Genomic DNA, 24,137 nt, shown 5'->3' with positions numbered 1-24,137 from the left:
TAGCAAGAGATAATGCAATCAACGAAAGATGGGAAAACGACTTATAATGCTTCAGAGAATCCTTGACTAATAGGATTTATGGCTTAGGGGTTCTGGACCTACAACACCTACAGGGGCGAGGGTCAGTATGAATGTGAGAGAAAGGCAGCACAGATGAGTACAGATGAGTGGGACGTCCTCCAAACTCTCTTGTTACACAATTTGGTTCTCTGTGTCTGTTTGTTTGTAGTATAACCTCCAGAAAACTTAAACGCTTCCACTCATCAGTAAACTGTCTCATTGTAACATTATCTCCTCGAGGGAGTCTTTGTTTTGACAGCAGTCCGTCGGCTGGGGAGAAGGCAGCAGCGGTGTATGTTTGTTGCTATCAGCAGGATTGAGATACAAGCTTTTTGAGGCTCACTGGGGTGGTCAATCTCCTGGCTCTGTCTGCAAAGAATGGGGAGAGGAGAGCATCAGGGGGATCAGCTCAGCTCACTGATCTGCACAGGAAACACAGAGCATGGGAACCCACCAGGGAGCCAAAGCTAGTCCCCACAGTGGAAATCTGCTGATAAAGCCTGAGTTAAGAGAAAACAGAAGATGAATCAGGTTTTTACAAAACACATCAGGAAATGCTTTTGAGATAAACTTCTTCCTGTATGTGGCTTGTAAAGCTGTCACAAAAAGGGTTAACACCACAGAGTGTCAATGATCAAAGTGATTGATAAGATGCACTCCATCGAGTTCAATACCAGAATGACGTGAGAAAACAGAGCCAGACTCCATCAGCTGACCGGGTCAGTGAGCAAGGTACAGTGTGAACTGCTATCTCATCAAGAGCTATCAATACACTGCTGAGGCAATGATGACCACAGGTAAATATTGGCTTTCAGGATTTCAAAACTGTTTGCTCTGTATTTTATAAAGAGAGAAAAAGTTGAAGGGAATGACTTCTAATCATGATCAATGGGAAGAAAATGTGGCCTGTTTTAAACGTTATCGATGGCATGACTGCATGGCGTCCTACTGTACAGATCAATGTTAACGAGCACTGATGGAAATATTCAGACTAAGTAAAAATATGTGTTGTCAGCTAAATAAACTGAATTACCCAATAGGCAGAACTATCCATCACAGTGTAATATATTGCTTTAATGTAATAGAAACTGTTTTATATAGCTTATATTTTCTTTCAAGTTTCAAGTTTCAAGGCTTTTATTGCATAGCTACAGTGTGGTTATGACAATGAAATTCTTCGGTCACAGGCTCCACCAACAGTGCAACACAATAAAACAGATAAAATAGTACAAGTAAATAAAATAAAATATAATAGAAATAGAATATAATAGAAACTGTGCGGAATAGTCTATATACAGTAATTGGAATATTGATGTATATGATATGAGTTGCAAACTGATTAATGTTATGTATGTTCTTTCAAAAGGTCAGCTTTGTCTAATACAATGCATCATTTCAGTCCCTGCCTGCAGCTTCATTCTGAGTGTAATGTAACGTTCCTTAGGGCTGTATTACATATCTTTATTTCCTTGCACATTATGTTGATTATGTGATGCATCGATAGCAAAAACAGAAGCTTTACATATGACTTTAGACATGATTTGTAGTCACAAGGCAGGATGGTGAACTGTGTGCTGTGGGTTTGAGTCCAACGAGGGCCCCCTGTGGCTTGTTGTGAAGGAAGTCCTCTTGAATTTCACTTCAGGTTGGAGTACTTTCTTCCTCAATCACTACTTAAGTCAAGTAACTAATTCCACAATTTAAAAATAGCAAAGGAAGCATTATCAACATAAAACAGAAAAGCATCAAAAATGAAAGGAAGACGACTTTCATTGTGTTTTTTTTTTAATTTTCTTTATTGGTACTCAGGCATTCTAGCAACTAGAATTAAAGATGGTTGCAACTACATTACACTACTCTGAATGTAACAATGCCTTACATTTTAAAAGATACAAATATATTTTGTATGAAGACACTTTTTCTTTGCAGTCTATTGCAGTCAAATTAATCAGCAGATTGTGCATCACTTATCTGGGCTACCAAGCTTTCTGTAAAATACATTTGGTGGGATAAAAGTGACAGTATCTCCCTCCGAAATGCAGTGCAGTAGGCATATTAATGAAACACTTGAGTAAAGAAAACTGTTTTCGATAGTAATTTACTTTAAATTGGATACCACAATTATTAATCATATTGGAGAAATGCACTTGTTGAATCAAAAAAGCAAAGACAAAAGTTAAAAAAATCTATAGGAGAAATGAAAAACCAAATAAAAGAACATAGCTAAAGCACTGTATGGGCAACACATGGCATAATTGCACCCATAATTTCATAATGATGTATAATTGTATCAAGAAAAAAAACCGTATGCTTATCTTTATAATATTATAGATATATAGCTATATAACAAATATATAATTATAAAAAACGTGTTATGATGAATTGTTATGTATGCCTTATGTTATTTTTTGTTTATTTGTCAGTTTTCTGAACTAATGCAAGAAAACCTAGTACAACAGCTCCCTCTCGCGGTGCATTGAAGTTATTACAACATGAGTATTGAAGCATCCAGGACATTAGATGTCGCTGTCCGAAATTAAAGGCATAAAACTCTCTGAGTGTTGTCCTGATTTCTTATGCTCGGCTCGTTGGTTTTCTGGCTGTCAACACGGTGTGTAAACAGCTACACGGAACAGCCGGGGAGAGGGGCTGCAGCAGGACGGCTTCTCCTTCATTAATTTAATAACGGTGAATGGGAAAGCCTGTAGGAAAGTCTCTGTGGCCTAGCAGAGTCCGGAAGAGAGGAGGTGTGTGGGTGTTTCATTGCGAGGAGGACGGAGGCAGGGAACCAGCTTGTCGGGGACCATGGCAGCGGTGTCCGTAGCGGAGGCTGATCCGGCGACCAGTGAAGGCGGAGTGGCTTTCACTGGCGTCCAGAGCCGGGGCTGGGATGAGTCTCAGCTCCGAAAATACTCTTTCCAAACCAAGCCCATCCCCAGACTGTCTCATGCAGACCCCAGAGCAGAGATCCTAATAAACAACGAGGTAAAGCCACTCAGATAGCTCAACTTTAATGTAGAGATCTGTATGATTTTCAGCATGGAGACCTGCAGCACAATCCCTTTTTATATAAGGCTATTGGTCAAAAGCATGAATTGGTGTGCAGTATCCCATTAACATATAGAGAGGATGTGAAAGTATATTAACCCTAGCCTGGTTTTGAGTGAAGCACTTAGTAAAGGCTATTAGAGTCATTCAAGGGAACATTATTATTATGTATCCTCATTTAAAATAAGATACAAGAGAAAGGGATTTTTAACATTGGATATTCTGTTCTATAATTTTGTTTTTTAAATATTGCATACTGTATAGGCCTACTCCATTGGCCATTGCAATGGTTAATTGTTAAAACATAAATGTTATTCCTGTAATAAGATTTCTAACTAGATTACCATTTGCAATGATTTGAAGCACTTGAGAAGGTAGTACCAAATGTGAATCATACTGTATAATGCTTACCTCTTTACTTACGTTTCTATAAACAAAATAAACCAATATACTGACAACAAGGAAGATCTTCAGGATACATGTAATATAGTACATTGTTTTTTTAAATCTGACTTTTTCTTTGGAGTGTTTATAGTTTTGGAAATGCATAATGAAACATATTATAACTGAAAAGGTTATTGGGGTTTTCAAAAGTAATCCTCTTGGAGATGTCACATCAGGTAGTGTGACTGGCTGAAAACACCTGCTGTGCTGACATTTTTGTTGTTGCTTGCTATCAGAAAAGCCATACACCACACCGTTGCACTTGTGGTGACAAACCTCATCCCATGTCATTATTTTGTATTCATTATCAGAGTCAGATGGAGCGTTTCCCAGGATGCCTTTATAACTGTTGAACAAAGACAACAGTTAGCAACACAGCAATCTCCTGATAGGGCAATGAAGCATATGGCTTTCATGGACCTGCAATACTACGTGCGTTGTGACTTCTTATTGTACCTGTTTTAAAAGGAAATGCATATTCACCCCACCCTTAATGTTGTAATTAATATAGGGTTGACTTGTAAGTCAAGTTTGTTGTCTTGGGGTAGTGCCATATTAAGTGTAGATAGGCTATAACACGATGGTGGGTGGCCAAAGCAGCTTGAAAAGGTTAGGAAGAGGCTTCATGAGGCTGGCTGCCTGCTGATAAAACAGTATATCAATTGATAGCGTTACAGGTATGTTGGTGCATTTTATAGTTAGGTGAAAAGTGCTTCTGTATTTTCACTCAGTTTTGGAGGATTCAAACCTACTATTTCCAGCTCTTGACAAATGGTTTACAAGAATAACAAAACTCTTATGGAATTTTAACACATGCACCACATTTGAACTTACATCAATATTGCTCAAGTGAAGTAAAAAGCATTTTCCAAGTTCAAGAAGGCAGAATATGTTTTATATATGTTATATGTTTTTTAAATGTATGTATTGTTAGCCTTAACGTGGGCTGATTTTACTGGATTTGTACCTTGTACCTTGTAGATATTATTTTTCACAATGAGATTCATAATTTGCATCCATATTTCAACAATTGTATTTCTTTAAGTCCTCAAAGTCTGCTTTCATGAAGTCATGAAGCTAAGCTAGTTAAGAAATAAAGTGTAAACTGAAATGTGCAGACAAAATAGGGGATGATGGGCAACACAATCAGTCAGGTCGAATAAAAAGGATTTGTTGTTGTGTGCAATTCGCACTAATATAACGGAGGAGTTAAAGTGCAAGATAAAACCGTATGCACTCTTATTCACCATTTGTTTACACTGTTATTGGTTTGGCCTCAGTGAAAAGCTAATTATCAAAAGCTGTTTTGGGAATCTCATTGGTTAGTTCTAAGCACTAACTGTGACACGCCGCCGTGTGTAGGGGCCGTGATGAATAGATATCACATTAACTTAAAAAAGAAGGTTAGTTTCTATTGCGAACTTAACAGGGAAGTACACTGGTGAGAGTGCTATAAGAACTGCACTGATGTGTCTAAATATGGCTCGTCCACGTCGCCATATTAGATAACGTTAACTGTTAAAAACATCCTTCTTGTGTCCTGGGTAAACGCAACACGTATTCCTGTGCGCATCCAATCTTATCCAGGCAGAATCAAGACCTACGATACATTTTAGTTAGCCTGTTCAAAAAGACACATAATGCTAATTTTACAACAAGCACAACATTATTTTAACTCTTTAGCACCGCAGAGTCCGCGCGCTTTCGGGCGAAAGTGAAAGACCGAGCCGGTGCAGAGAGAGAGAGATGCAGAGAGAGCGGGGGAGGGAGGGAGGGGGATGGAGAGTGAATGCGTGCTGGTGTACGTTCAGTTGGTCACGTAGTCCTCGGAGCTCGGTGTGTGCAATGCCATGGACTGCCGTATCGATGGACTCTGTCGTCATGTGTTGAGATATATGTGCCTTTTTTGCACAGAAGTTTATAAAATACATATATAATTACCAGTAGTTTGGGAATTTTGTGAAGAAAAGTGCCATAAGCTAGATGAAACAAGTGATATTACACAATTTTCGCAGTAATATCTCTTACTTTAAAATTATTACATATTTTATTTTATTATCAAATTTTATTACCATATTAACAATATGACTATTCATTTAAGGTGTATGCCACTATAGTATATTTAGAAAACCTTAAATCCCATACTAATTAAAGAACCAGTCCTTTAAATTCTGTACGGAAAACCAGTGATCCCTTTCAGCAGTGCTTATATAGTGCATTTGATGTATAGTGCATTCACTTGTGTAAAGGCTTATTCTCACGAAATAAACTAAACAAAGGATTTTTGTAATATTATTGTATTATGTTTGTGTACATTGAAATGTTCTTTATCTGTTTTCAGGAGCCAGTGGTTTTAACAGACACAAACCTTGTCTATCCAGCACTCAAATGGGACATTGACTATCTCCGGGAGAACATTGGAAATGGAGACTTCTCTGTTTACACTGCACACAACCATAAATTCCTCTACTATGATGAGAAAAAAATGGCTAACTTTAAGAACTTTGTCCCCAAGTCAGAACGGATGGAAATGAAATTCTCTGAATTTGTAGAAAAAATGCACAAAACTGAGGAAATGGGAGGAGAGGAGAGGTAAGATCCATTTATATATCTAAATTGGAACAAGAGTATGATATACGGTTTGTTTATATTAACTCCTGGGCTGATGCTTAATCACAGCAAAGTTGTCTGTTTGAAGCTTTGCCAGGCCAGGAACTAAATGTGACTGTGTTGCATGTGTGCTTAACAATAAAGGGTGTTTTTGAAAACATAAATTGTCACAGGAAGATGGAGCAAATGACTAAGCGTTTAGGCGTGAGAATCAGGGGACAAGCTTATTACTGTGCCGTGCAACACACGTACGGATAACTTACTAAAGCTGTTTGGCTCTCTGGTGCTTACAGTGGATCTTATCTCTTGAATTTTACTGTCCATTACTCATCACCAAATTTCAGTTAACACCCTTTCAAAAGTGTGTGTGTGTGTGTGTGTGTACAAAGTTGAATAAATCATCCAAAATTCAAGGAAATTGGTAGTCAGCAATTTATATGTTCAAATGTCTACTGTGAAGGATATCATAAAGCCTCAATGCAATCGAATGTAAAACAAAAAAGTTATGATTGATGAAAGTAGTAAATTGGTCAGATTTGACCCGAAGGCAACAGGAGGGTTAAACAGATGTAGTCTGCTGAAACAGAAGTGCCTTGTAAACAAGCGTCTACCCTGCAGACACATTAAGAGTAAAATGAGCTGCATTGCGACTTGTTTCATGTCTCATAGAGCAAAACAAGGTGGCTCATAAATGTTTTTTTTCTCATGCATTTCAAGGGTTTATCTGCAGCAGACCCTGAATGACACAGTCGGGAAGAAGATAGTTGTTGACTTCCTCGGTTTCAACTGGAACTGGATCAACAAGCAGCAAGCCAAGAGAAACTGGGGACAGCTGACATCAAACCTGTTGCTCATTGGAATGGAGGGTAAGCACTCCTAGGAAGCAGTGAGATTAGATTAGATATACTTTATTGTTCCAAAATGTTGGAATTGTTCTGCTACAGCAGCTGTGAACAAGTCATTATACATGATTTAAAAATGTTATTAAAAAGTAATTATGTTCATTTCAACCGCTGAACATATACTGTCTATCTATCGAGTATCTATACATCTATACATATACATAATAAGTTAAAATAACCATTAGTAGACCAACCTACTACTAAAAAAATATAATTATAGGATACTTTATACATAATACAAGTTGCTTATTTTCTGCTGTATAATGTGGGCCTCAATGTTTTTCAAAGCGTAACATTTTCTGTGAATATTCTCTCCCCACAGGCAATGTGACACCAGCGCATTACGATGAGCAGCAGAACTTCTTCGCACAGATCAAAGGCCAGAAGAGATGCATCCTCTTCCCTCCAGACCAGTTTGAGTGTCTCTACCCGTACCCTGTGCACCACCCCTGTGACCGGCAGAGCCAAGTACGCAGCACAAACCTAGGGTTTAATAATATGTGAACTTGTAATAGCATAGTAGATTTTTCACAGCTAAGTTACGACTATTGAAGAAAGTGAAAAAGATAAATTGGTGGTATTTCCATAGACAAGAAAATGTATAAATACTTCATAAACTGGCACATTATTCAAAAGTAAGACTTTCCCTTTTACTTTTCCGACATTTGCTTTGAATTGTATGTTCATGTTTTGTTTACTTATCCGTATTTGTTTCCTTCTTAGGTTGATTTTGATAAGCCCGATTTTGAGAGGTTTCCAAATTTTACAAATGTTGTTGGCTATGAGACTATTGTGGGCCCCGGAGATGTGCTCTACATCCCCATGTATTGGTAAGATCTACGTCTGCATGGTCTTTCTAAAGAAATGGTGTATTCCTTCTGTAGAGAAATGAGCACCACCTCTATAACAGATGATTCTCTCTAAGCATTGACTTTCTTGGATGCACTGCCAGCTGATGTGTATTTAATCTCTCTGGTTTCCAGTATGTTCTTTTTTATATTTAACGCCTCAACATGCTGTTAGAAAATGATTCATCAATGTTTTGTTGTTCAGGCTTTTGTTGATAGATATTTATGCTGTCAAATGTAACTCTTGTATAATACAGTTTCCATAGTTTAGCTAATGTGGAGCAGTGTGTGATGAATTTAGTTATCTATATTTATATTCTTTCCTCAGGTGGCATCATATTGAATCCCTGTTGAACGGTGGAGTGACGATCACTGTAAACTTCTGGTACAAAGTACGTATATTTGAGCCTTTGTCACTTTAACTTTGTGTTATCTTTGCCACTACATGTTGTTTTATGATCACTTACTTATGTGTTCCTTTTGTTCAGGGTGCCTCCACACCAAAGAGGATAGAGTACCCGCTGCGAGCTCATCAGAAGGTGGCCATCATGAGAAATATTGAGAAAATGCTGGGAGAAGCACTCGGAGACACACAAGAGGTAAAAGCACCTCCTATTATATCGTCTTAACAAACTCCTTCCTATCATCAGCTGCAGAAGTCACACACTATGGTCCAAAGTCACTTTCTAGAACATCAAATCAGATCCACATTTAGGTCACCTGTTATGAAATGAACATCCATTACATGAAATCCCCGGGGCATGCTGACCCTTCCAGCAACCTAATTACTGTGAATATTTATGGCGTACCTGATTTAGTACAAAATAAAGATCTATGCATTCTGGGACCATGCAATACGTCTGACAATGTGAAGTAGCCTTTCTTAACCAAGAGTCCACTTGTTTCCCTGTAGGTCGGACCTTTACTGAAAACGATGATCAACGGGCGATATGATCAGGATCAAAGTTAGAGACACTCTATTTTGGAAAGCAGCTTTGGTTTGCTGTGTGGAAGTCTGACTTTGGAGCTCCATATCATTGCACGGCAAGCGGACATTTTAAAACCATTCTGCTTCAGTGGTCTCCCAGTGCCACCTGACTACTTTAAGGAGAATGTGCCCTTCTTGAAGAAGTCTTTTGTCCTTAAATAGCAGGCCTCATTTGGCTTAAGTCTAGACATATTCATGAGAAACAGTGTTTTCACAACATTCTCATAATTCACATTTTTCAACCAGTTGATAAGTTGTGTGCGTTTGGTACCTTTTAAACAACCTCTTCACTTTAAATACTAGTGGATGAATCGTGGAATATAATATTGAATGCAAACTTAAATGCAGTACATTTCTTATACAAATGTAATAACTCAGTTGTGGGATTACATTTTTGTGGAGTGATCATATTGTATTCTCCATCTTTATCACAGCTTTAAAACAGATTTGCTTCAGAAAGATCACAGTTCTTTTAAGTGTTTAAAAAATATTTATCCATGCATCTCCACGCCTTACTACATGCTTTTTGGGAAGGGATCTGCAAGAATTTTCCGTTTCAGTGAAGACAGCGTAGGCACGGTAATAGAAACACACGAGGACAGTGATAAGACCTAAGATTTTCATTGTCATAGCTACACTGTAGCATGACAATAAAAGCCTTGAAACACTGGGATGAGAATGATCAACAAATATGTGTGGGAAAGAATATGTGACTGCTTGCAGCTAAAATGTTAAAGCCGAGCAATGCTGCTTTATGTGAATTTATGTTCTTGCTTGTTTGATTTATTTGACTTTATGAATGTGTTTTTCCAAGTACCAGTAATAGGTGAGGGAACACTGAAAAATAAGACACTGCAATTTTTGTTGCAAATACAGTAAACTATATATTTGCAAGAAAACATTTCCTGCTATTGCTTTTTTTGTATTATATTTAAGTTTAAAATGGTTTAAGTGGTTAACCTGAACAGCTTACCATTTTGATTAATGTCTCTTATCAAAAGACTGAAGTAGCAATGCCCTCTGCTGGGATGTAGCTTACTGTATGTATCAGCCATTGCATTGCAACATTAAATGCCATCTAGTGGTGAGGTTGTCTAGTTACCTGGTCCATGCACTATAGCGCTGCATTTCAAATATTCACTGTGCTCTATTAAATGCAGAGGAATCTGAGATGTGTTCAAAAGTTTGATTCCACTTGGAAACCACTTTTGATTTCTGTCGGTTTACAATCATTGGGAATTCACGTATTTTTTGCTTACATGCAACATTACTTAAAATACTTTAAAGTAAAAGCAACGGGGATGACTGTTTTTATTTTCAGGTTAAAAGTGCACTTCAGAAATGTTTAAAGAATGTGCTTTAAAAAAAAAAAGGGGACAATAATTTCACGTGTTGTGCTGATTGTGCCAAACCAACAAACACACCAGGAGACAGCCTCTCCATATTCAGAACTCTTTGTCCTCCTGACACTGAAGTGAACTATAAAAACCTCAACATCTATCATTTTAAGAATATACAAGTGCTAGCATTGTGCATATCTTTTTCTTAAAAATCACAAGCTAAAATAAATACTTCTTCCTTAAAAATGTTTTATTTATGATGTAAGACTGATGTTTCTCTCCCCTATTGCTAGGTTAATCCTGTTTACTGTGTGTGCACCTCTTGACAATGGCATGGCACAACATGTTATGACTTGATTTTTTTGTTTTATGGTCAGAATGTTTGTTTTCACTCTGGTATTAAACAGCTTTAAAGGTGAGATTGACAAGGGTTCATAGAGATAGTTGGTTTAATTGATAAAAGCCTGTTTTGTTGTTTGAACAGACAGTATGTGCTCTCCTTGTTCCTATGAATAAAGTTTGTTTTCAAACTTCAACACAACCGAGTCCTGAATGATGTGATGGTTTATACACACAAAGCTTTGAATTAAAATATTTGAACGCGTGAACAATTAAAAAAAACACAATGAATGATATACAAAAATTAGTTTATTTTATTTACTACAAATAGTGCGTTAGTTTTCCCGTAGCGCAGTGTTCAAACTCTGAAAAAACTTGACTTGGGAGCTTCATAAAGTAACTAAAGACACGTTTGCTGCAGTAACAACACATCTTTTCAACACTCATTGCATTACAACTACCTCAGAAAAACCACCAATCAAAAACAATACTCATAGTTGCCAGTTATAGTTGTACAGTGGAACACAACAAAAAACAACGGTATATATTTGGAAAAAACCCACAAAAAACTCCTGACTAACGCATTTATCCCGAAACAACTGACAAAAAAAAAAGAGAAACCAATCGTAATCAAAATATCCACAACCAACAATTACAAGCGAAGCAAAATTCACGACACAAATGAGATGAGAGGAGCTGTGATAGAGGAGCAACATCATGTTAACAGACCCTTAAAGCACACAACGGCCCTCTTCACAACAGATACTTGATTGGAGAATTAGCAATTCTAAACAGCTTTACTAAAAATAGAGATAATTCTATTGAAACGAACTTCAAAATCAAGTCCTTCGGCAGCATGTTTCGCTTAACATTTAGCGGGCAACCACAGTGCTCCATTTTAATATGTCAAACATTATAGTGCTGTAACAGTTTCTGCACCTCTTGAGACTTGAATTTGTTGTGCTAGAAAATTAATTAGCATTTAATCAGGACTTCGAGTGTTAGCAGCAGAGCTAATTGTAATGAGGACAATTCAAGGTTGAACTTATCCGCCTCCAAAGCCCACAACCTTGTTCACCATAGATCTACTGAAAAAGCTATCTGAATAGTTTTGCTAAAATCTGGAACCAATTGATAAAAAACACAGATTTGTTCGCAACGTTATCCAGATAATCGTTGTTTTGGGTCGACACTCAGTACTGAAATGGTGGTCTTATTCTAGTAAAATAAACTGTGGGTTCAATTTAAGTAACATTTTAACTAAATCCCTAACTCAGGGCAACCATAAATACATTCTTAGGTGAGGAGTGCTGAAGATAGCCCCTGTACAAATTGGCATTAAAAAAAAGTTTCAGAAAATGCTTTTTATTTAAAAACCATTTCGTAGCACAACAAATTGTCCCATTCTCAAGGATTGACCGAGCCTTTTCCCAGCACTGTATTCCTGGATGATGTAAACATATAATTTTAAATGAAATTGGCATCAATGATATATATTTACATGAAAATGCAATCATGACTTGAAATATCTAGAAGAAGCTCTACAGCACCATAAGATCTTATTTACAGGAATGATAAAAGGTCCACCTCGACAACGTCATGATAATGAATCTATATCATCGTTTGGGACTGAAAATAAATAAATAAATGAAGAGGTAAAAAAGAACAATAATGTCAGTGCAACATCAGACCTGCTGAGGCGGCAACAAGTAGATTCTGATAGGTTAGGCTGTTACACGAGAACACAAGTTACAACATCCTCACCAAAATATCACACATTTTAAAAGCTTCTCAAGCAACTGAAACACTGGTTTAATGTTTTAACCAAGGCATAAAATGGCAACACAATTTCAAAATAAGCCACTGACACACCTACAAATATATGTTCCTATACTTGAGCCAAATGAACTTAATAAATAATGCAAAAGTGTAAACAATATTGTCAGTAGCTGCTCTTACACTGTTGTGCTCATCATCAATGGAATCTGTACTTTCGTGCAGGCTTCAGGTTGACATACGTCTTCTTCATGTCCTCTTCGTCGTCTTTCTTCACCAGCTGATAGCGCTCTCCTTTTGTGGTTACCACCTGGTTACCGTGGTACCGAACTAGCTTCTTCGGAGCCTGTAAAAAAACCCACCAGGATAAGGGTTTTAATGCATGAAACATATGTAACTATGGTGTAATTACATTTGAAATGGAGGATAACTTACCTCTTTAGGGGGCAAAGGCCTGTGTGTTTTTTTATCCTCATCCCTGTCAACCAACATGTACCTATGGAGAAGAAACATAGTCATACAAATAGCAACACAGCTCTACTCTCCACAGGATGATGGCAATCTTACTCACTTCTCAAGGATGTTCTCTTTAAGTTTTTCGTCTGGCACTGAGGAAATGCTCTTCCCGGGGTTTACCTGAGACAACAGAACACCATCAAATCACACTGCATAACACACACAGTGGCAGTGTTTCAGTGTGTAGCATTTACTCACGTTCAGAGGAGTTTGGCTGATTTGGACGTCGCCCTCTATGATAAGGCGCACAGCTTCCTCGATGTCTCCTTTGGCAATACAGAGGGCGCTGCGAGCATCGGACAGACTGCACTTTGGAAACATTTCCAACAGATGCTGCTCCTGGGACTCCCACTTAGACACCGGTTGCTGGACATTTACACGAAGGTATTAGCTCCAAATTACATTATTGCTAACTACATCAACAGTGGGTCACACAATGAGAAAACGTAAAATGAAAGTAAAGGACATATTGTGCTGAAATGATTACCTTGGCAGTGGCGCCCTCTGTCTGTGTTTTAAGGCACTGCGTTTCCGCTGGTGGAGGTTCACTGGGCAGGGTGGGTTGTTTCAAGGAAATCTCTTCTGTCCTTGCCTTAAGCTCAACAATTTCTTCACAGGAAACGAATTCACATCAGAATACTGTAGTACAACTGTTAGCTGATGATCCCCATCCAACATTATAAAAAAAACATTTGGAAAAGCTGCCACAGTACTGCATGTATTAGAAATAATAAAAATGTAAAGAAAAATACCTGAGGTCCGAGCAGTTGCCAGTTTTGAGGCTAGATTGAACATCATTTCACAGACCTTGACACTGCAAATATAAAACATAATTGTAGGAACAACAAACGTTGGAGTTATGTAATAGAACAAAGTGTAACTTCCTGTTTACCTGTCAATTTCAGCAAAGCCAGGTATGTAAGCTTCTAGCATTTCTGCAAAGTCCTCCACGTCTAAGTTCTCCTCAACACTTTGCTCGGAGCCCAGATCCTCCAGGACTCCAGTGATGTAAAACAGAAGAACATCATCCAGTGTGCTGCATTGAGCGGTAACAAAAAAGAGGTTATTGTAAGACTGACTTTTTTGTAAAGATGCTACGAAAGTTGGGCAATTGTTTACCTGAGATCTGCGTCAGGAATATAAGCCTGAATAAATTCGTACATCACACTGTGGATGATTTTGTGGAGTTCCATTGCGTTCTCCTTCTGTGCAATAGAGAAATAAAGGGTCAGTAGTGCTGGAGTTCAGCTACAGAGTCAAGGCAGTTATAGTCAGCAGCACCAGTGGTGGAAAAAGTATTCCGATTCTTTACTTGAATAAAAGTACTAATACAACAACGCAAAAATACTCAATTTCAAGTAAAAGTACAGCATCGAGAATGTTACTCAGGTAAAAGTATAGAAGTACGATGAGTAAAATGTACTTTAAAGTATTGGAAGAAAAATAATCATTGCAGAAAAAGCTTAAACAATATTTAAGTATGTTAAAGCAAAAGCAGCAAATCTTCCCATTTAAAAAGCTGGACATTTTTTATATTTTTTACCAAAAAACTTGCCACCCATGGATTTAGTTACTCACAGTAAGTATAATGTTAGACAGTTTAATTTATAACAAAACAATCATATTTAAACTTTTTCCCAAATATTGTTTGTCAAAATCTTCAACTTATAAAGTAACTAGTAAACAAAACTGTAAAAGCAATGTAGTGGAGTAAAAAGTACCAACATTTGCTTCCAAAATGTAGTAGAGCAAAAGTATAAATTAGAAGATGTACTTAGTTACTTTCCACAACCGAGGAGCCGCGACTGCAAACTTTGAATAACCAAAAACAACAGTTGTCCTTCGTGTAAAAATGTTGCTTAGCTCAGACCAAACGTCCCATGAAGATGTTACAAAAGCATTTATTATGAAAGCTTGGTGATGAGATTTTGCTGCCACACCTCGCTGTCGCGATAGGAGAGTGTTGACTTTGTTTTACGATCCACCGAAAGTTACTGAACTTCTAATTTGGGGGCTTTGATTAATTTCACCACAAATCGACAGGCCTGGATGCAACTACAACACACATTTGAATAGTCGAGGAAACCCCTCAACGCACTCCAAAATCAAAGTAAGTATTAAAGTGACAGTGACCCAAACGTTACAAAGATAATTATACATGTAGCTTATAACACCAACCACGTGTGTTGCCCCACACTCATAACGTTAGGTTAACAACACTCCTAGTGTTATGCATTTGTTGGCCACACATTACTTGGACATTCCACATAATTAGCAGCTAATCTTGCTAACGTAATGTTTAATAAACAACGACACCGCTAAGCTACCATTTGCTAAAGTTAAACCGTTGCAGGCGTGTGTTATCATCTACCACAAACAGCCAATTGTTCCATGCACTGTCATAAATGACTTAACATTATCATTGTGCATTCGTCAATACGGTTACAATACATCATTGTCTCCTGTAGGAGAAATAACGGTAGGTTGCTAAGGCTAGTTATTGTTAGCAACTGCAAGCTAACGCGTTCTATGCTAAACCAACCTCGGTTAATTAGCGCTATACCGGACCGAATGTGAATGGAGTTAAACTTACTGTGGCAGATATTATAGGGACATGAAGCTCACAGTTACCCCCAAATGTGTGAAGGGGATGGTGTTTGCTTGCTATCCGTGCTGCCGGTGGTTAGCCTGCACGATTCAAAACACTAGTACGTCACATCCTCTGTAAACAGCCTGGTTAAATGCAGATTAAATGACATTTGAATGTCTGTGCAGCTGCGAAGTTATTGTTTAAAATTGATTCGAAATTATGGTTTTAGCTTAGAATAGAGTATGTTTTGTTTTCTGTAAAGACACAGAAATATTTTTGATGGATTATTCACTGACATGCAATGTTCCCTGCATAATGTATACTAGACTTCTGTTCTGACATTTATACTGCTTCTGACACAGACCAGTCACTAATGAGGGACTGATGATTAGCAACTACAAAAAATAGATAATTTATTTAATCATTGGAGTATTTTTTAAGTAAAATTGCCCCAAATTTACTTTGCTTTGTTATTCTCTGTTTTGTTTAATTACACGATATCTTCGAGTTTCAAGAATAAAGGATGTCACTTTGGGCTCTTAGAAGCAACTTTTTCAGGAATCAACCAACTATGTAAATAATTGGCAGTTGCTGCCCTTAGTTACATGCTTTTTTGCAAAGATTATCAGGTTTAGAAGCTTTTTTTAATCCCTAAATTACCTCTTTATTTCACTTTAATCTCTAAAGCAAAAATTATTTAAACTATAGTTATTGCAAGTTAAGTTTTAGGGCAACAACAAAATGGATCTCAGTAAGTATAAACCAATTTACTTTTTGGGTTTGTCAAAATGCAGGACTCAAAAACAAACAAAGTTAAATCCAATAGGTTAAACGACCTCTACACTAATGACTGAGTCTTTAATAAATCATACTGCTTCTCAATAAAAGCTGCATCAGAAACACATACTAATGACTCTAATATGTTACAATCTGTTTCAAATTAACAAATAAATAAACAGCAAACATGTTTCATAAAGTCTTTGTTCTTAATAAACATGAAACTGTCTGTGACCCACCTATCCTGACTTAGTGTCTGAGCAGTGGTCTAGTCTTCATTAGGCCGGTAAATAGTCTACTCTCACTTGGTCTTTATCTTATATATTTTGCCAGAAGCATACATAGTTGATGATCAAGGTGTTATCTGAGGCAACATCAATAATGTCATCAGATCCTGCTCTCAGTTTCCTCCGCCTGTGTTGGTATTATAGCAGATATGTACCTGTAAATCATTAATGCCCATTCAATTGTTTCCCTTCTCCCTAGATCTCTTGCTGGCTGTAGTATTTCATGAGGGATATATAGTACGCGTCGCTGATAAAACAAGCACGAACAATTCTAAACTTGGCTGAACTCTGTTTCAACTCTGAGATCATGGCTAGACGAGTGGAGCTGAGGTATCGGAGGAGAGAGTGTAAAATACAGCAAATGAGAGCATCTCGGTTTTCTGTGTGAGGAGCTGATACTGAGAAGAGTCTGCAACCAACACACGCTAACAATCACACACACATACTCAGGGGCATACTGTAACACCATGCTTACACTCGGAGTAATATATACAGACTCAAGCTTCAGCCAACATTTGATCACACCTTTACATACAAGCCATTCTTGAATGCAGTGTCACACTTAACCCATAACAAAAATGAATTATGCAAAGCCACCCTGGATCCCATAATTATATACAGTATTTCATCTTTACCATTGCAGCATTTAGTGGTAAATATTGCTGCCTGTCAGGTCAGACATACTCAGGCTGACGTTTTTTTCTTCCTTATTTTAAAGTAAAGTGTTTCCCAACACTAGATGGCAGCATTGAGTCATTATTGACAGCAGGAACTTATCAGGAGCTGATAGGTCGCTTTTGACACCTTCCATTAGTAACAAAACAACAAAAGAGATGTACTACTTATGTCAGATACGCCATAGTTTATAGCATCTCGGGATGAAATACTAGTATTGATATTTTCTAAACAGACTTATTCAATCTCTAACACACTTTACATTTAATGCAGAGAGGTTGCGAGTTCACCAGTGCAGTAGTAACATACTTGTACTTAAATTTGATCAGCTGCCATTAGCAGAACATAAGTCAGTTAATCCCATAATAAGTAAGTTAGTCAAATTTGCTATCACATCTCTGTGCATGTAATGGCTAAGCATTCAATGCTTTTGTGTGAGTTAGTGAGAGGGAAACATGCCATCATCTACTGGCTGTATAGAAAAATCCTTAACCAATTATGCCCTTATCCAATACATGTTTAAATAGTGTATATTAAGACATTGCAAACAAAGTAAATGACCTATATACAAATATTTATTTAGTGAAATGAGGTGGCGCCACTCATAAAGCTTTGACTATTCTTTCGGGGCTGTTTGTCATCATCAAACCTTCCTAAACAGTCTTACAGGAAACGAACAACCTGAGAGACACACATATGTTCAGTCGAATAATCATTGTACAACATATAAACACACAATAAGTCATATACCTTCAATAATAACGAGGAACAAAGTGCACATATAGCCTGAAGCCATGTTTTTAATAAAAACTGCCATTGAGGGAGGAACAGACCAGTAGAATGTTTCAGTTAAAACGCTGTGACAGAACTATTTCCTATTTGCTGCATCTGAGTGAAAATAGAAAGTTAAATATATATGCAAAAGGATTTAATGTACTTTTCAACTGTTTCAGTTTGTTCAGAGCACATATATAAAAGGAAACTGATTTGGAAATAAATGCATTTCTTCTTCGAAACAAGACTGTCCTACAAATGTCTAAGAGGTACTTAATTCAAACAAAAGAAAATCTAGAAAAAACGTATAAACTAATGAATTCCACTTTAATGTAAGCAGAGGACAAACGTTAATATGTGCTAATGGTATGTTTACACATTTCCCTTCCTATATGCCAGGGTACAATCAAGCATGTCATGCAACAATGTCGAGGCAGGGCACATAATGTGGATATTGTACTGGTGGCACAGATTTCCATTTTCACAGACAATGGGGACTGGGGGTTGGCTGGGGGGAAGTCTGAGCAAAAAAAAAAAAATTACAATTCTCATCAGAGTCACCAAAACACTGAATGATTTAATGCCAAATTAATTACCCTTTACCCAACTTTAGACAATAATGCTCGGAGCTGTCTGTCGGAACAGCATTATTCTATTAACGTTCGATTTGCAGTTCAGCCACAGTGACTTCATATTTAGATTTTTATTGTATTTTCTTAGACAGTGATAGCATTGCACGCACAATAGAAAGGCACAGAATCATCAGATGTTTTCAGTTGAATCACCGTGCGGCATGAGATGGAATCAGCACGTTAATTGGAGAGAGAATTTGTTAAAATGTTTAAAGACTTGCCATATCTGTTCCAAAGCATTACAAAAGGTGCATTTACAAAGTGAATTCAAGCACAGTGAAGTTTAATTAATTGAAACTTTTACAATATAAGGCCTCCTTTAAAATCATTATCCATCTTTAATCAAATCTTACTAATAATTTCACTAAGCTACTTGATTTTGAAGCTTTGATTCAATGCGTTATTCTGTAGATTTCTACGCGAGTATGGTATTAAAAACACTTGTGAAATCAAAGTTGGTATATGTTTTTCATTAAACTTCACCCTTGTACTTTTTAAATGTATTTATATATTAAGTTAGTGACTTGAAGGGATCGAATAGCCGGCTGGTATTCCGAGGGTCCCCCCCCCCCCCCCTGTCTGCCTCCTGTACTATCTCCAGGAAGTGGTCACCAGGCAAAGCATTGCCACTTTTTCCCTCCACTTAAACTCCCAAAAGAACAGGGTTATAGATGCAACAGTTATTCTCAAATCAAATTAAACAATTATATATTTAATGCCGGAATTTCTTTTGATTATTAAGTAAACAATATCAAATCAAATCAAAATGTATTATAGCCCCAAATCACAAGAAATGCCTCAAAGGGCTGAAAAAAGACACAAAATAAATACAAACGTCATAGCATAACAGTTATAAAAACATGAGACAACATTATACACCCACAGAATTATTGCCATGTGATAAAAGCATGTGACTGAATTATATAAGATATAAGATGTAAAATATTCAAATTGCAGTTTTGCAGTGCAACATGTTTTTGGTTCAATAAGTCGAGTGAAACACAAGTAGCTGAGGTTCATGGCAGTACATGTTTTGGTTGTCTTGCTCTGTGTGTCTCTGTTCAGCAGTCGATAGGTTAACCTGCCCCTGGCATCCATCTTGTGTGGCCCCCCTCGCATTACCATTGATCTGAAGGAAATAAAGAGCACACGTGTTATTATATACAGCCCAGAAAAACACCCTCTCACAGTGATGGAGTGAACAGGCCAAATGTATGAAATATTGCCCCTCCGACATATTCTGTCTTCCTGTCAATAGCGCAACATTTGCCCACAACGCGGATCAATAGGGACTTATCTTTCCGTGATAACACATAACGATGTTGTCTGTCGTCTTTTTCTCGTATTGAAGTTCTAATTCTATTCCTCCGCCTTTTTAAACCATCCTCACTGATATGTTTATTTCTTGTTTTTCCTTGTTTTTCTCCTAAAGCAATACATTGGCGTGGGCCTGCTAGTCTGAGACATGGCAGTTACAAATTTACATGTTGGTTTTCTGGACGTTTCTCTGAAGCTTTTGGGGGTCTCTCATGTGTGAGACTGCTCAGTGGAGAGAAGACACCCCTCTGTAAAAACATCTGTTGTGGAAATGGCTGTCAGCCTCCCTTTTGTGGGCTCCGTCTCTTTTGCACAGAGATTGTCATTTGTTTTGATCATTTATGTGGGTGAAAGCATAATGATAAAAAATCTGGAGGATGTACCCATGCAGCTGAGCAGTCTACAGTTGGTCTGTGTTTTTGTTTAGTTTATTTTAATGGAAAGTACAATTTCTCTGATTTAGTGGCTTTGTCTGCACATTGAAGCATGTCATGTAACTGTGTTATTTAATGTAAAAGTAAACTATAATGTGTGTGAGTGATAGGACAAAAGTTTTTAGAAATATTAAGCAATTAAACATTTCAGTAGGCATACATCCCCTGTACATTATAGTCTACAGGGACAAGCTGCTTTAAGATGATAACAAAATATACTCTTTTAATTATTCATGATGTGGTGATCGTTATCATGCATGGAGGAAGTCACTGGAAAAAAGAATTTGGCATTGTTTCCTTTTATTTAGATTGATTTCATTGTTGAAAAAGCATTTCTTGTACTACAAATAAAATACTCATTGCAGCTATGAATAAGCGAATGAAGCATGAGTCTAATTTAAAACAAAGAAACTCAAAGTAAAGGCTTTTTAACAAGTACAAGAGCATTCATAGTGATACGTATAAAAGGTTGCTTTCTTTTATTGCCAACACCATTTTTGCATTATGTCTTTCTCTCAGAATAGCCCAGGGTGAGGTGAAGCCTCTCTGCCTACACAGGAAATGTTTTTGAGATACCTGTCCAATAATGCCACAAGGCTATGCACTCCCATTACAGCTGCCATTTACTTTAGTCAAAATGCTCTTTTAGCTCATTTCTTCCCACTGCTCAACATCAATGTCCACTCAAAGCATAAAAATAAAATAATGAATTTTGTTGTATAACATTAAAAGGTTTTAGACAGATTGTATTGCTATGCTTGTATGTTCTCCAATGTTTTAGTGGCCTTATACAACAGAAAAATCTGTTTATTGCTGAATGATTGACGCCAATTAAGTGCATTGTGACAGATGACTAATCTAGCTTAGACAAGATAGTCCAGTTAGACAATGTATCTATATATACTGTATCTAGTGACTTCTGTATCTATATCTATATTTTGACATGTCTTCTTATAACATTGTTAGACAATAAGAAAAACAGTTCTGGGTCGACATACTGGAGTTCCTGAGGGTCCCATGAGCTTTTTCTGAGTTGTGTTTACTTGTTTTGAAGCACAGCATACATTTTCTTTCATGTTAGACGGAAAGCCTTTTCTTCAGTTTATTCAGTCTATTGGCTAAACCCTGAATGTCACCTGGGGTTATGGTGCAAATCCTGACGTTGTATTAAGTCTTAATTATGACAATTACATGTCTGGGTGTAGGTACCATTTAAGTTTTTCCTAATAAAACTAATTGCATCAAATGTATATTTACAGATAATATTTGTTGTGAAATTTAAAGTAAAATAGAGCTAATTCTGAATAAAAAAAACTCTTCACATTGAGCATGAGACCTGGTTTAAAAGGTGTAAAAGATATCTGAATTTAAATGATCCATAACAGCAAGCTGCCTGGATGAATTAATGGGACGCCTGTTTGTGATTCTCTGATTTTCCTGCAGAACAGGTGAGTGTTTGTGCAGAGTGACACCTCATAAACTGTCGGATAACCTGTTCCTGTGCTCCTTATCTGTCTTCCAGACAATCCCTGGTCCCTCAGCACACTGTCGTTTCCCCTCGGGCCCATTATCAGATCCCCTCTGCAGGCTCTCAGCAGCTGCAGTTATTGTGGAACACTCCACTTTTACAGCCCTATGATGTCTGTGACAACACCAGCTTTTATGAGTGAGTACATGTTGTTTTGTGGTCGTTTGGGTTTGTAGTTTCCTTTTTCTGGTTTTGACTGAGAGGCTTCCTCCTAATTTATTTTCTAAAACTCAAATGTATTTAAACACCTGACACATAAGCTTGCTGCAATCACCTAAAAAAAAGAAGAAATACCACGCTTGTCAGTGGCTACTATTGCATTCAGAAAAGAGTGCATAATATAAGAAACAGCCTTAAGGAGAAAAAAGGTCGAGGTTATTTTCAAACATTATATCATTATTCATCTTTTCCCAATCGTGTTTCAGCACGGTCGGCCCCTCGCACTATCTGAGGGAAACGTGTTATCTCCCTCTGCCATTCATGTACACATTTATTGGATTCCAAGTCTCTGGGATCAATCTTTTGGCCACCAGAGGAGCATAACTAATGGCAACATTAGAATGGCTTTGTGAGAGGGACTGGCCGGATGCGGGTTAACCAAGCAGGAAATAATCTAGGATTTTATATCCTGCATGAATGGCCATAGAGGATATTTTGGGAATAAATTAATCCCTCCAATTTTTTTAGCAGTGAGGTTATCTTTTAACAGTTTCAGAGGGGCGAGGGGTTTGTTTGGCTGATTTATTTTTCTTGGGAGGGGGGGTTATTTTCTCCCGATACGCACACATGAGGAATTTCTTCGCAGATAATGACCGTCTTCTTAATGCTTAGCGATGGTCAGAATATCCATGTTGTTTCTGACCGCAGGTCTAGACTGGCTTCTCTCCTGGAAAGCCCTTTTTCCCTTCCTTTTAAAGACCCACTTCTATTTTCCTGTTGTGACCAAACAAGGATTTTTTAAAATGGGGTGACATCGCCACACAAGCTGTCTGCCGAATCCCCCTTAATTAAAGTGACGTTTAAAGCCCTCCTCAGACACTAATAAACCCTCTCCCCATTAAGATCCTCCTAATTACTGTGTGCAAAGGAAAGGGGGACACACAGACAGACAGTGTGGAGGTAAGCCTGCTGGCATTTGGCCCCATAAGCTGAGCGCCACACAAAAGAAAATGTCCCCTGGGTTACCCATCCTACCAGAGAGATTCCTTTTTTTTTTCAACCTCACTCCCCCTCTGCTGCTTGTTTTCTTCTTTATGAATGAAAGTATATGACATGTGGGTCTGAGAGTGTCCATTCATGGGGATGGTGGAATGTGTGAATAAGGGCTTTGAATGAGGCATGAATCACAGCCACCTGATTAGTCATTAAGCAGTCTTTTGACATTACCATTGTTTGAGTGTGCATGGTGGAAGTAAGAGTGCTGTCATTTATGAACTCCCTTCTAGTCAAGTGAGGTTGATTAGAAAATATACATAATCGGTGTAAACTGAGTTATGCAGCATTAATTTAGAACACTCTTTCAACCATTTTCCTTGTAGAACTTTGCCTCAGCAGATCAATTACAAATATTTTGGAGGGTTTAGTTTGTGTCAAGCTTTCTATGTTGGATGTTAGTCCCATATTAGTCCCCCTTGGCTTCATAGAGGCTTAGATCGATGTGGACAAGAGAATCTCATATCGTTACACATCACACTGAGCCACAAGTACAGAGTGTGTGGACATTCGCTACAGCTTCGGTGGCAGAGGCCTGCCCAGAAAGGTTAAACGTGTTTGGTTCATGTCCTGGTCTGCAGATTAATGACATTAACGAAGTTTCCATTAGTCGTGCAACTGGGGGAGACATGGGCGTCCATGCGGAAAGCCACATGACCGAGGCAGAGATAAGAGAAAATGAAATACGTCTTCGTAGAGACAGGAGGGGCCAGGAAGTGCCACTCCAAATTAGCCGCAGGCCCAGTTTGTTGTTACTTCATTAACCCAACAGCCCCGGGAAAAATAAAAAGAGGGGTCACAACCTTAAGCAACGGGGAGGCCTGAAATGTAGAAAGAGAGGCTCCTGCAAACTTTGGCTGGATGCAACTATTGACACAATAAAGACCAGTGTTTAATAGGGAAAGTAGTCACTTAGAGGAAAGTCCAGACCATCTCACCACACATTTTAATGTTATAGATTTAACTTATGTTTGCTACTTCATTTTTGATTAATTGTATTGTATTGTATTCACTGTTTTGTACAGAGATAATTTAAGGAA

General features: G+C 37.8%; 2 protein-coding genes and 1 long non-coding RNA gene across 4 annotated transcripts in view; 2 read left to right on the top strand and 1 right to left on the bottom strand.

Moving 5' to 3' along the window:
- The first annotated feature begins 2,655 nt into the window (after window positions 1-2,655).
- hif1an (hypoxia inducible factor 1 subunit alpha inhibitor) lies at window positions 2,656-9,665 on the top strand. Its single transcript, XM_079686098.1, has 8 exons — window positions 2,656-3,045; window positions 5,894-6,144; window positions 6,880-7,028; window positions 7,387-7,532; window positions 7,788-7,894; window positions 8,241-8,304; window positions 8,401-8,511; window positions 8,826-9,665. Exons 1-8 carry the CDS (start codon window positions 2,866-2,868, stop codon window positions 8,880-8,882), a joined length of 1,065 nt encoding a protein of 354 aa, XP_079542224.1. The 5' UTR covers window positions 2,656-2,865; the 3' UTR covers window positions 8,883-9,665.
- Window positions 9,666-10,870: 1,205 nt separating this feature from the next.
- cuedc2 (CUE domain containing 2) lies at window positions 10,871-15,586 on the bottom strand. 2 transcript variants are annotated; one of them, XM_079686099.1, is made up of 9 exons: window positions 15,465-15,586; window positions 13,991-14,076; window positions 13,764-13,907; window positions 13,624-13,685; window positions 13,359-13,480; window positions 13,070-13,237; window positions 12,927-12,991; window positions 12,791-12,851; window positions 10,871-12,701 (listed from the first exon to the last, which is right to left on the bottom strand). In XM_079686099.1, the coding sequence occupies exons 2-9, from the start codon at window positions 14,062-14,064 to the stop codon at window positions 12,555-12,557; spliced, it is 843 nt and encodes a 280-aa protein (XP_079542225.1). In that variant the 5' UTR covers window positions 14,065-14,076; window positions 15,465-15,586; the 3' UTR covers window positions 10,871-12,554. The 2 variants fall into 2 exon arrangements, with proteins under 2 accessions (XP_079542225.1, XP_079542226.1); XM_079686100.1 differs by having other exon boundaries at window positions 13,991-14,073; window positions 15,465-15,557.
- Window positions 14,660-24,137, top strand: part of LOC307042291 — a 52,401-nt gene continuing 42,923 nt past the window's right edge. The window contains exons 1-2 of the long non-coding RNA XR_013809064.1: window positions 14,660-14,981; window positions 21,880-22,023. This is a non-coding gene — a long non-coding RNA (uncharacterized lncRNA). The remainder of the gene's footprint in view (window positions 14,982-21,879; window positions 22,024-24,137) is intronic.

The sequence above is a fragment of the Notothenia rossii genome, assembly GCF_949606895.1.
Source record: "Notothenia rossii genome assembly, chromosome: 6".
NCBI lineage: Eukaryota > Metazoa > Chordata > Actinopteri > Perciformes > Nototheniidae > Notothenia > Notothenia rossii.
This window is presented reverse-complemented; position numbering and strand designations above follow the sequence as displayed.

Coding starts and splice junctions, on each gene's coding strand:
- hif1an (XM_079686098.1), top strand. CDS start 2,866: ATGGCAGCGGTGTCCGTAGCGGAGGCTGATCCGGCGACCAGTGAAGGC. Junction 6,145..6,879: donor GAAATGGGAGGAGAGGAGAG/GTAAGATCCATT, acceptor ATGCATTTCAAG/GGTTTATCTGCAGCAGACCC. Junction 7,029..7,386: donor GTTGCTCATTGGAATGGAGG/GTAAGCACTCCT, acceptor CTCTCCCCACAG/GCAATGTGACACCAGCGCAT.
- cuedc2 (XM_079686099.1), bottom strand. CDS start 14,064: ATGGAACTCCACAAAATCATCCACAGTGTGATGTACGAATTTATTCAG. Junction 13,908..13,990: donor ATTCCTGACGCAGATCTCAG/GTAAACAATTGC, acceptor CGCTCAATGCAG/CACACTGGATGATGTTCTTC. Junction 12,992..13,069: donor TCAGCCAAACTCCTCTGAAC/GTGAGTAAATGC, acceptor CTGTTGTCTCAG/GTAAACCCCGGGAAGAGCAT.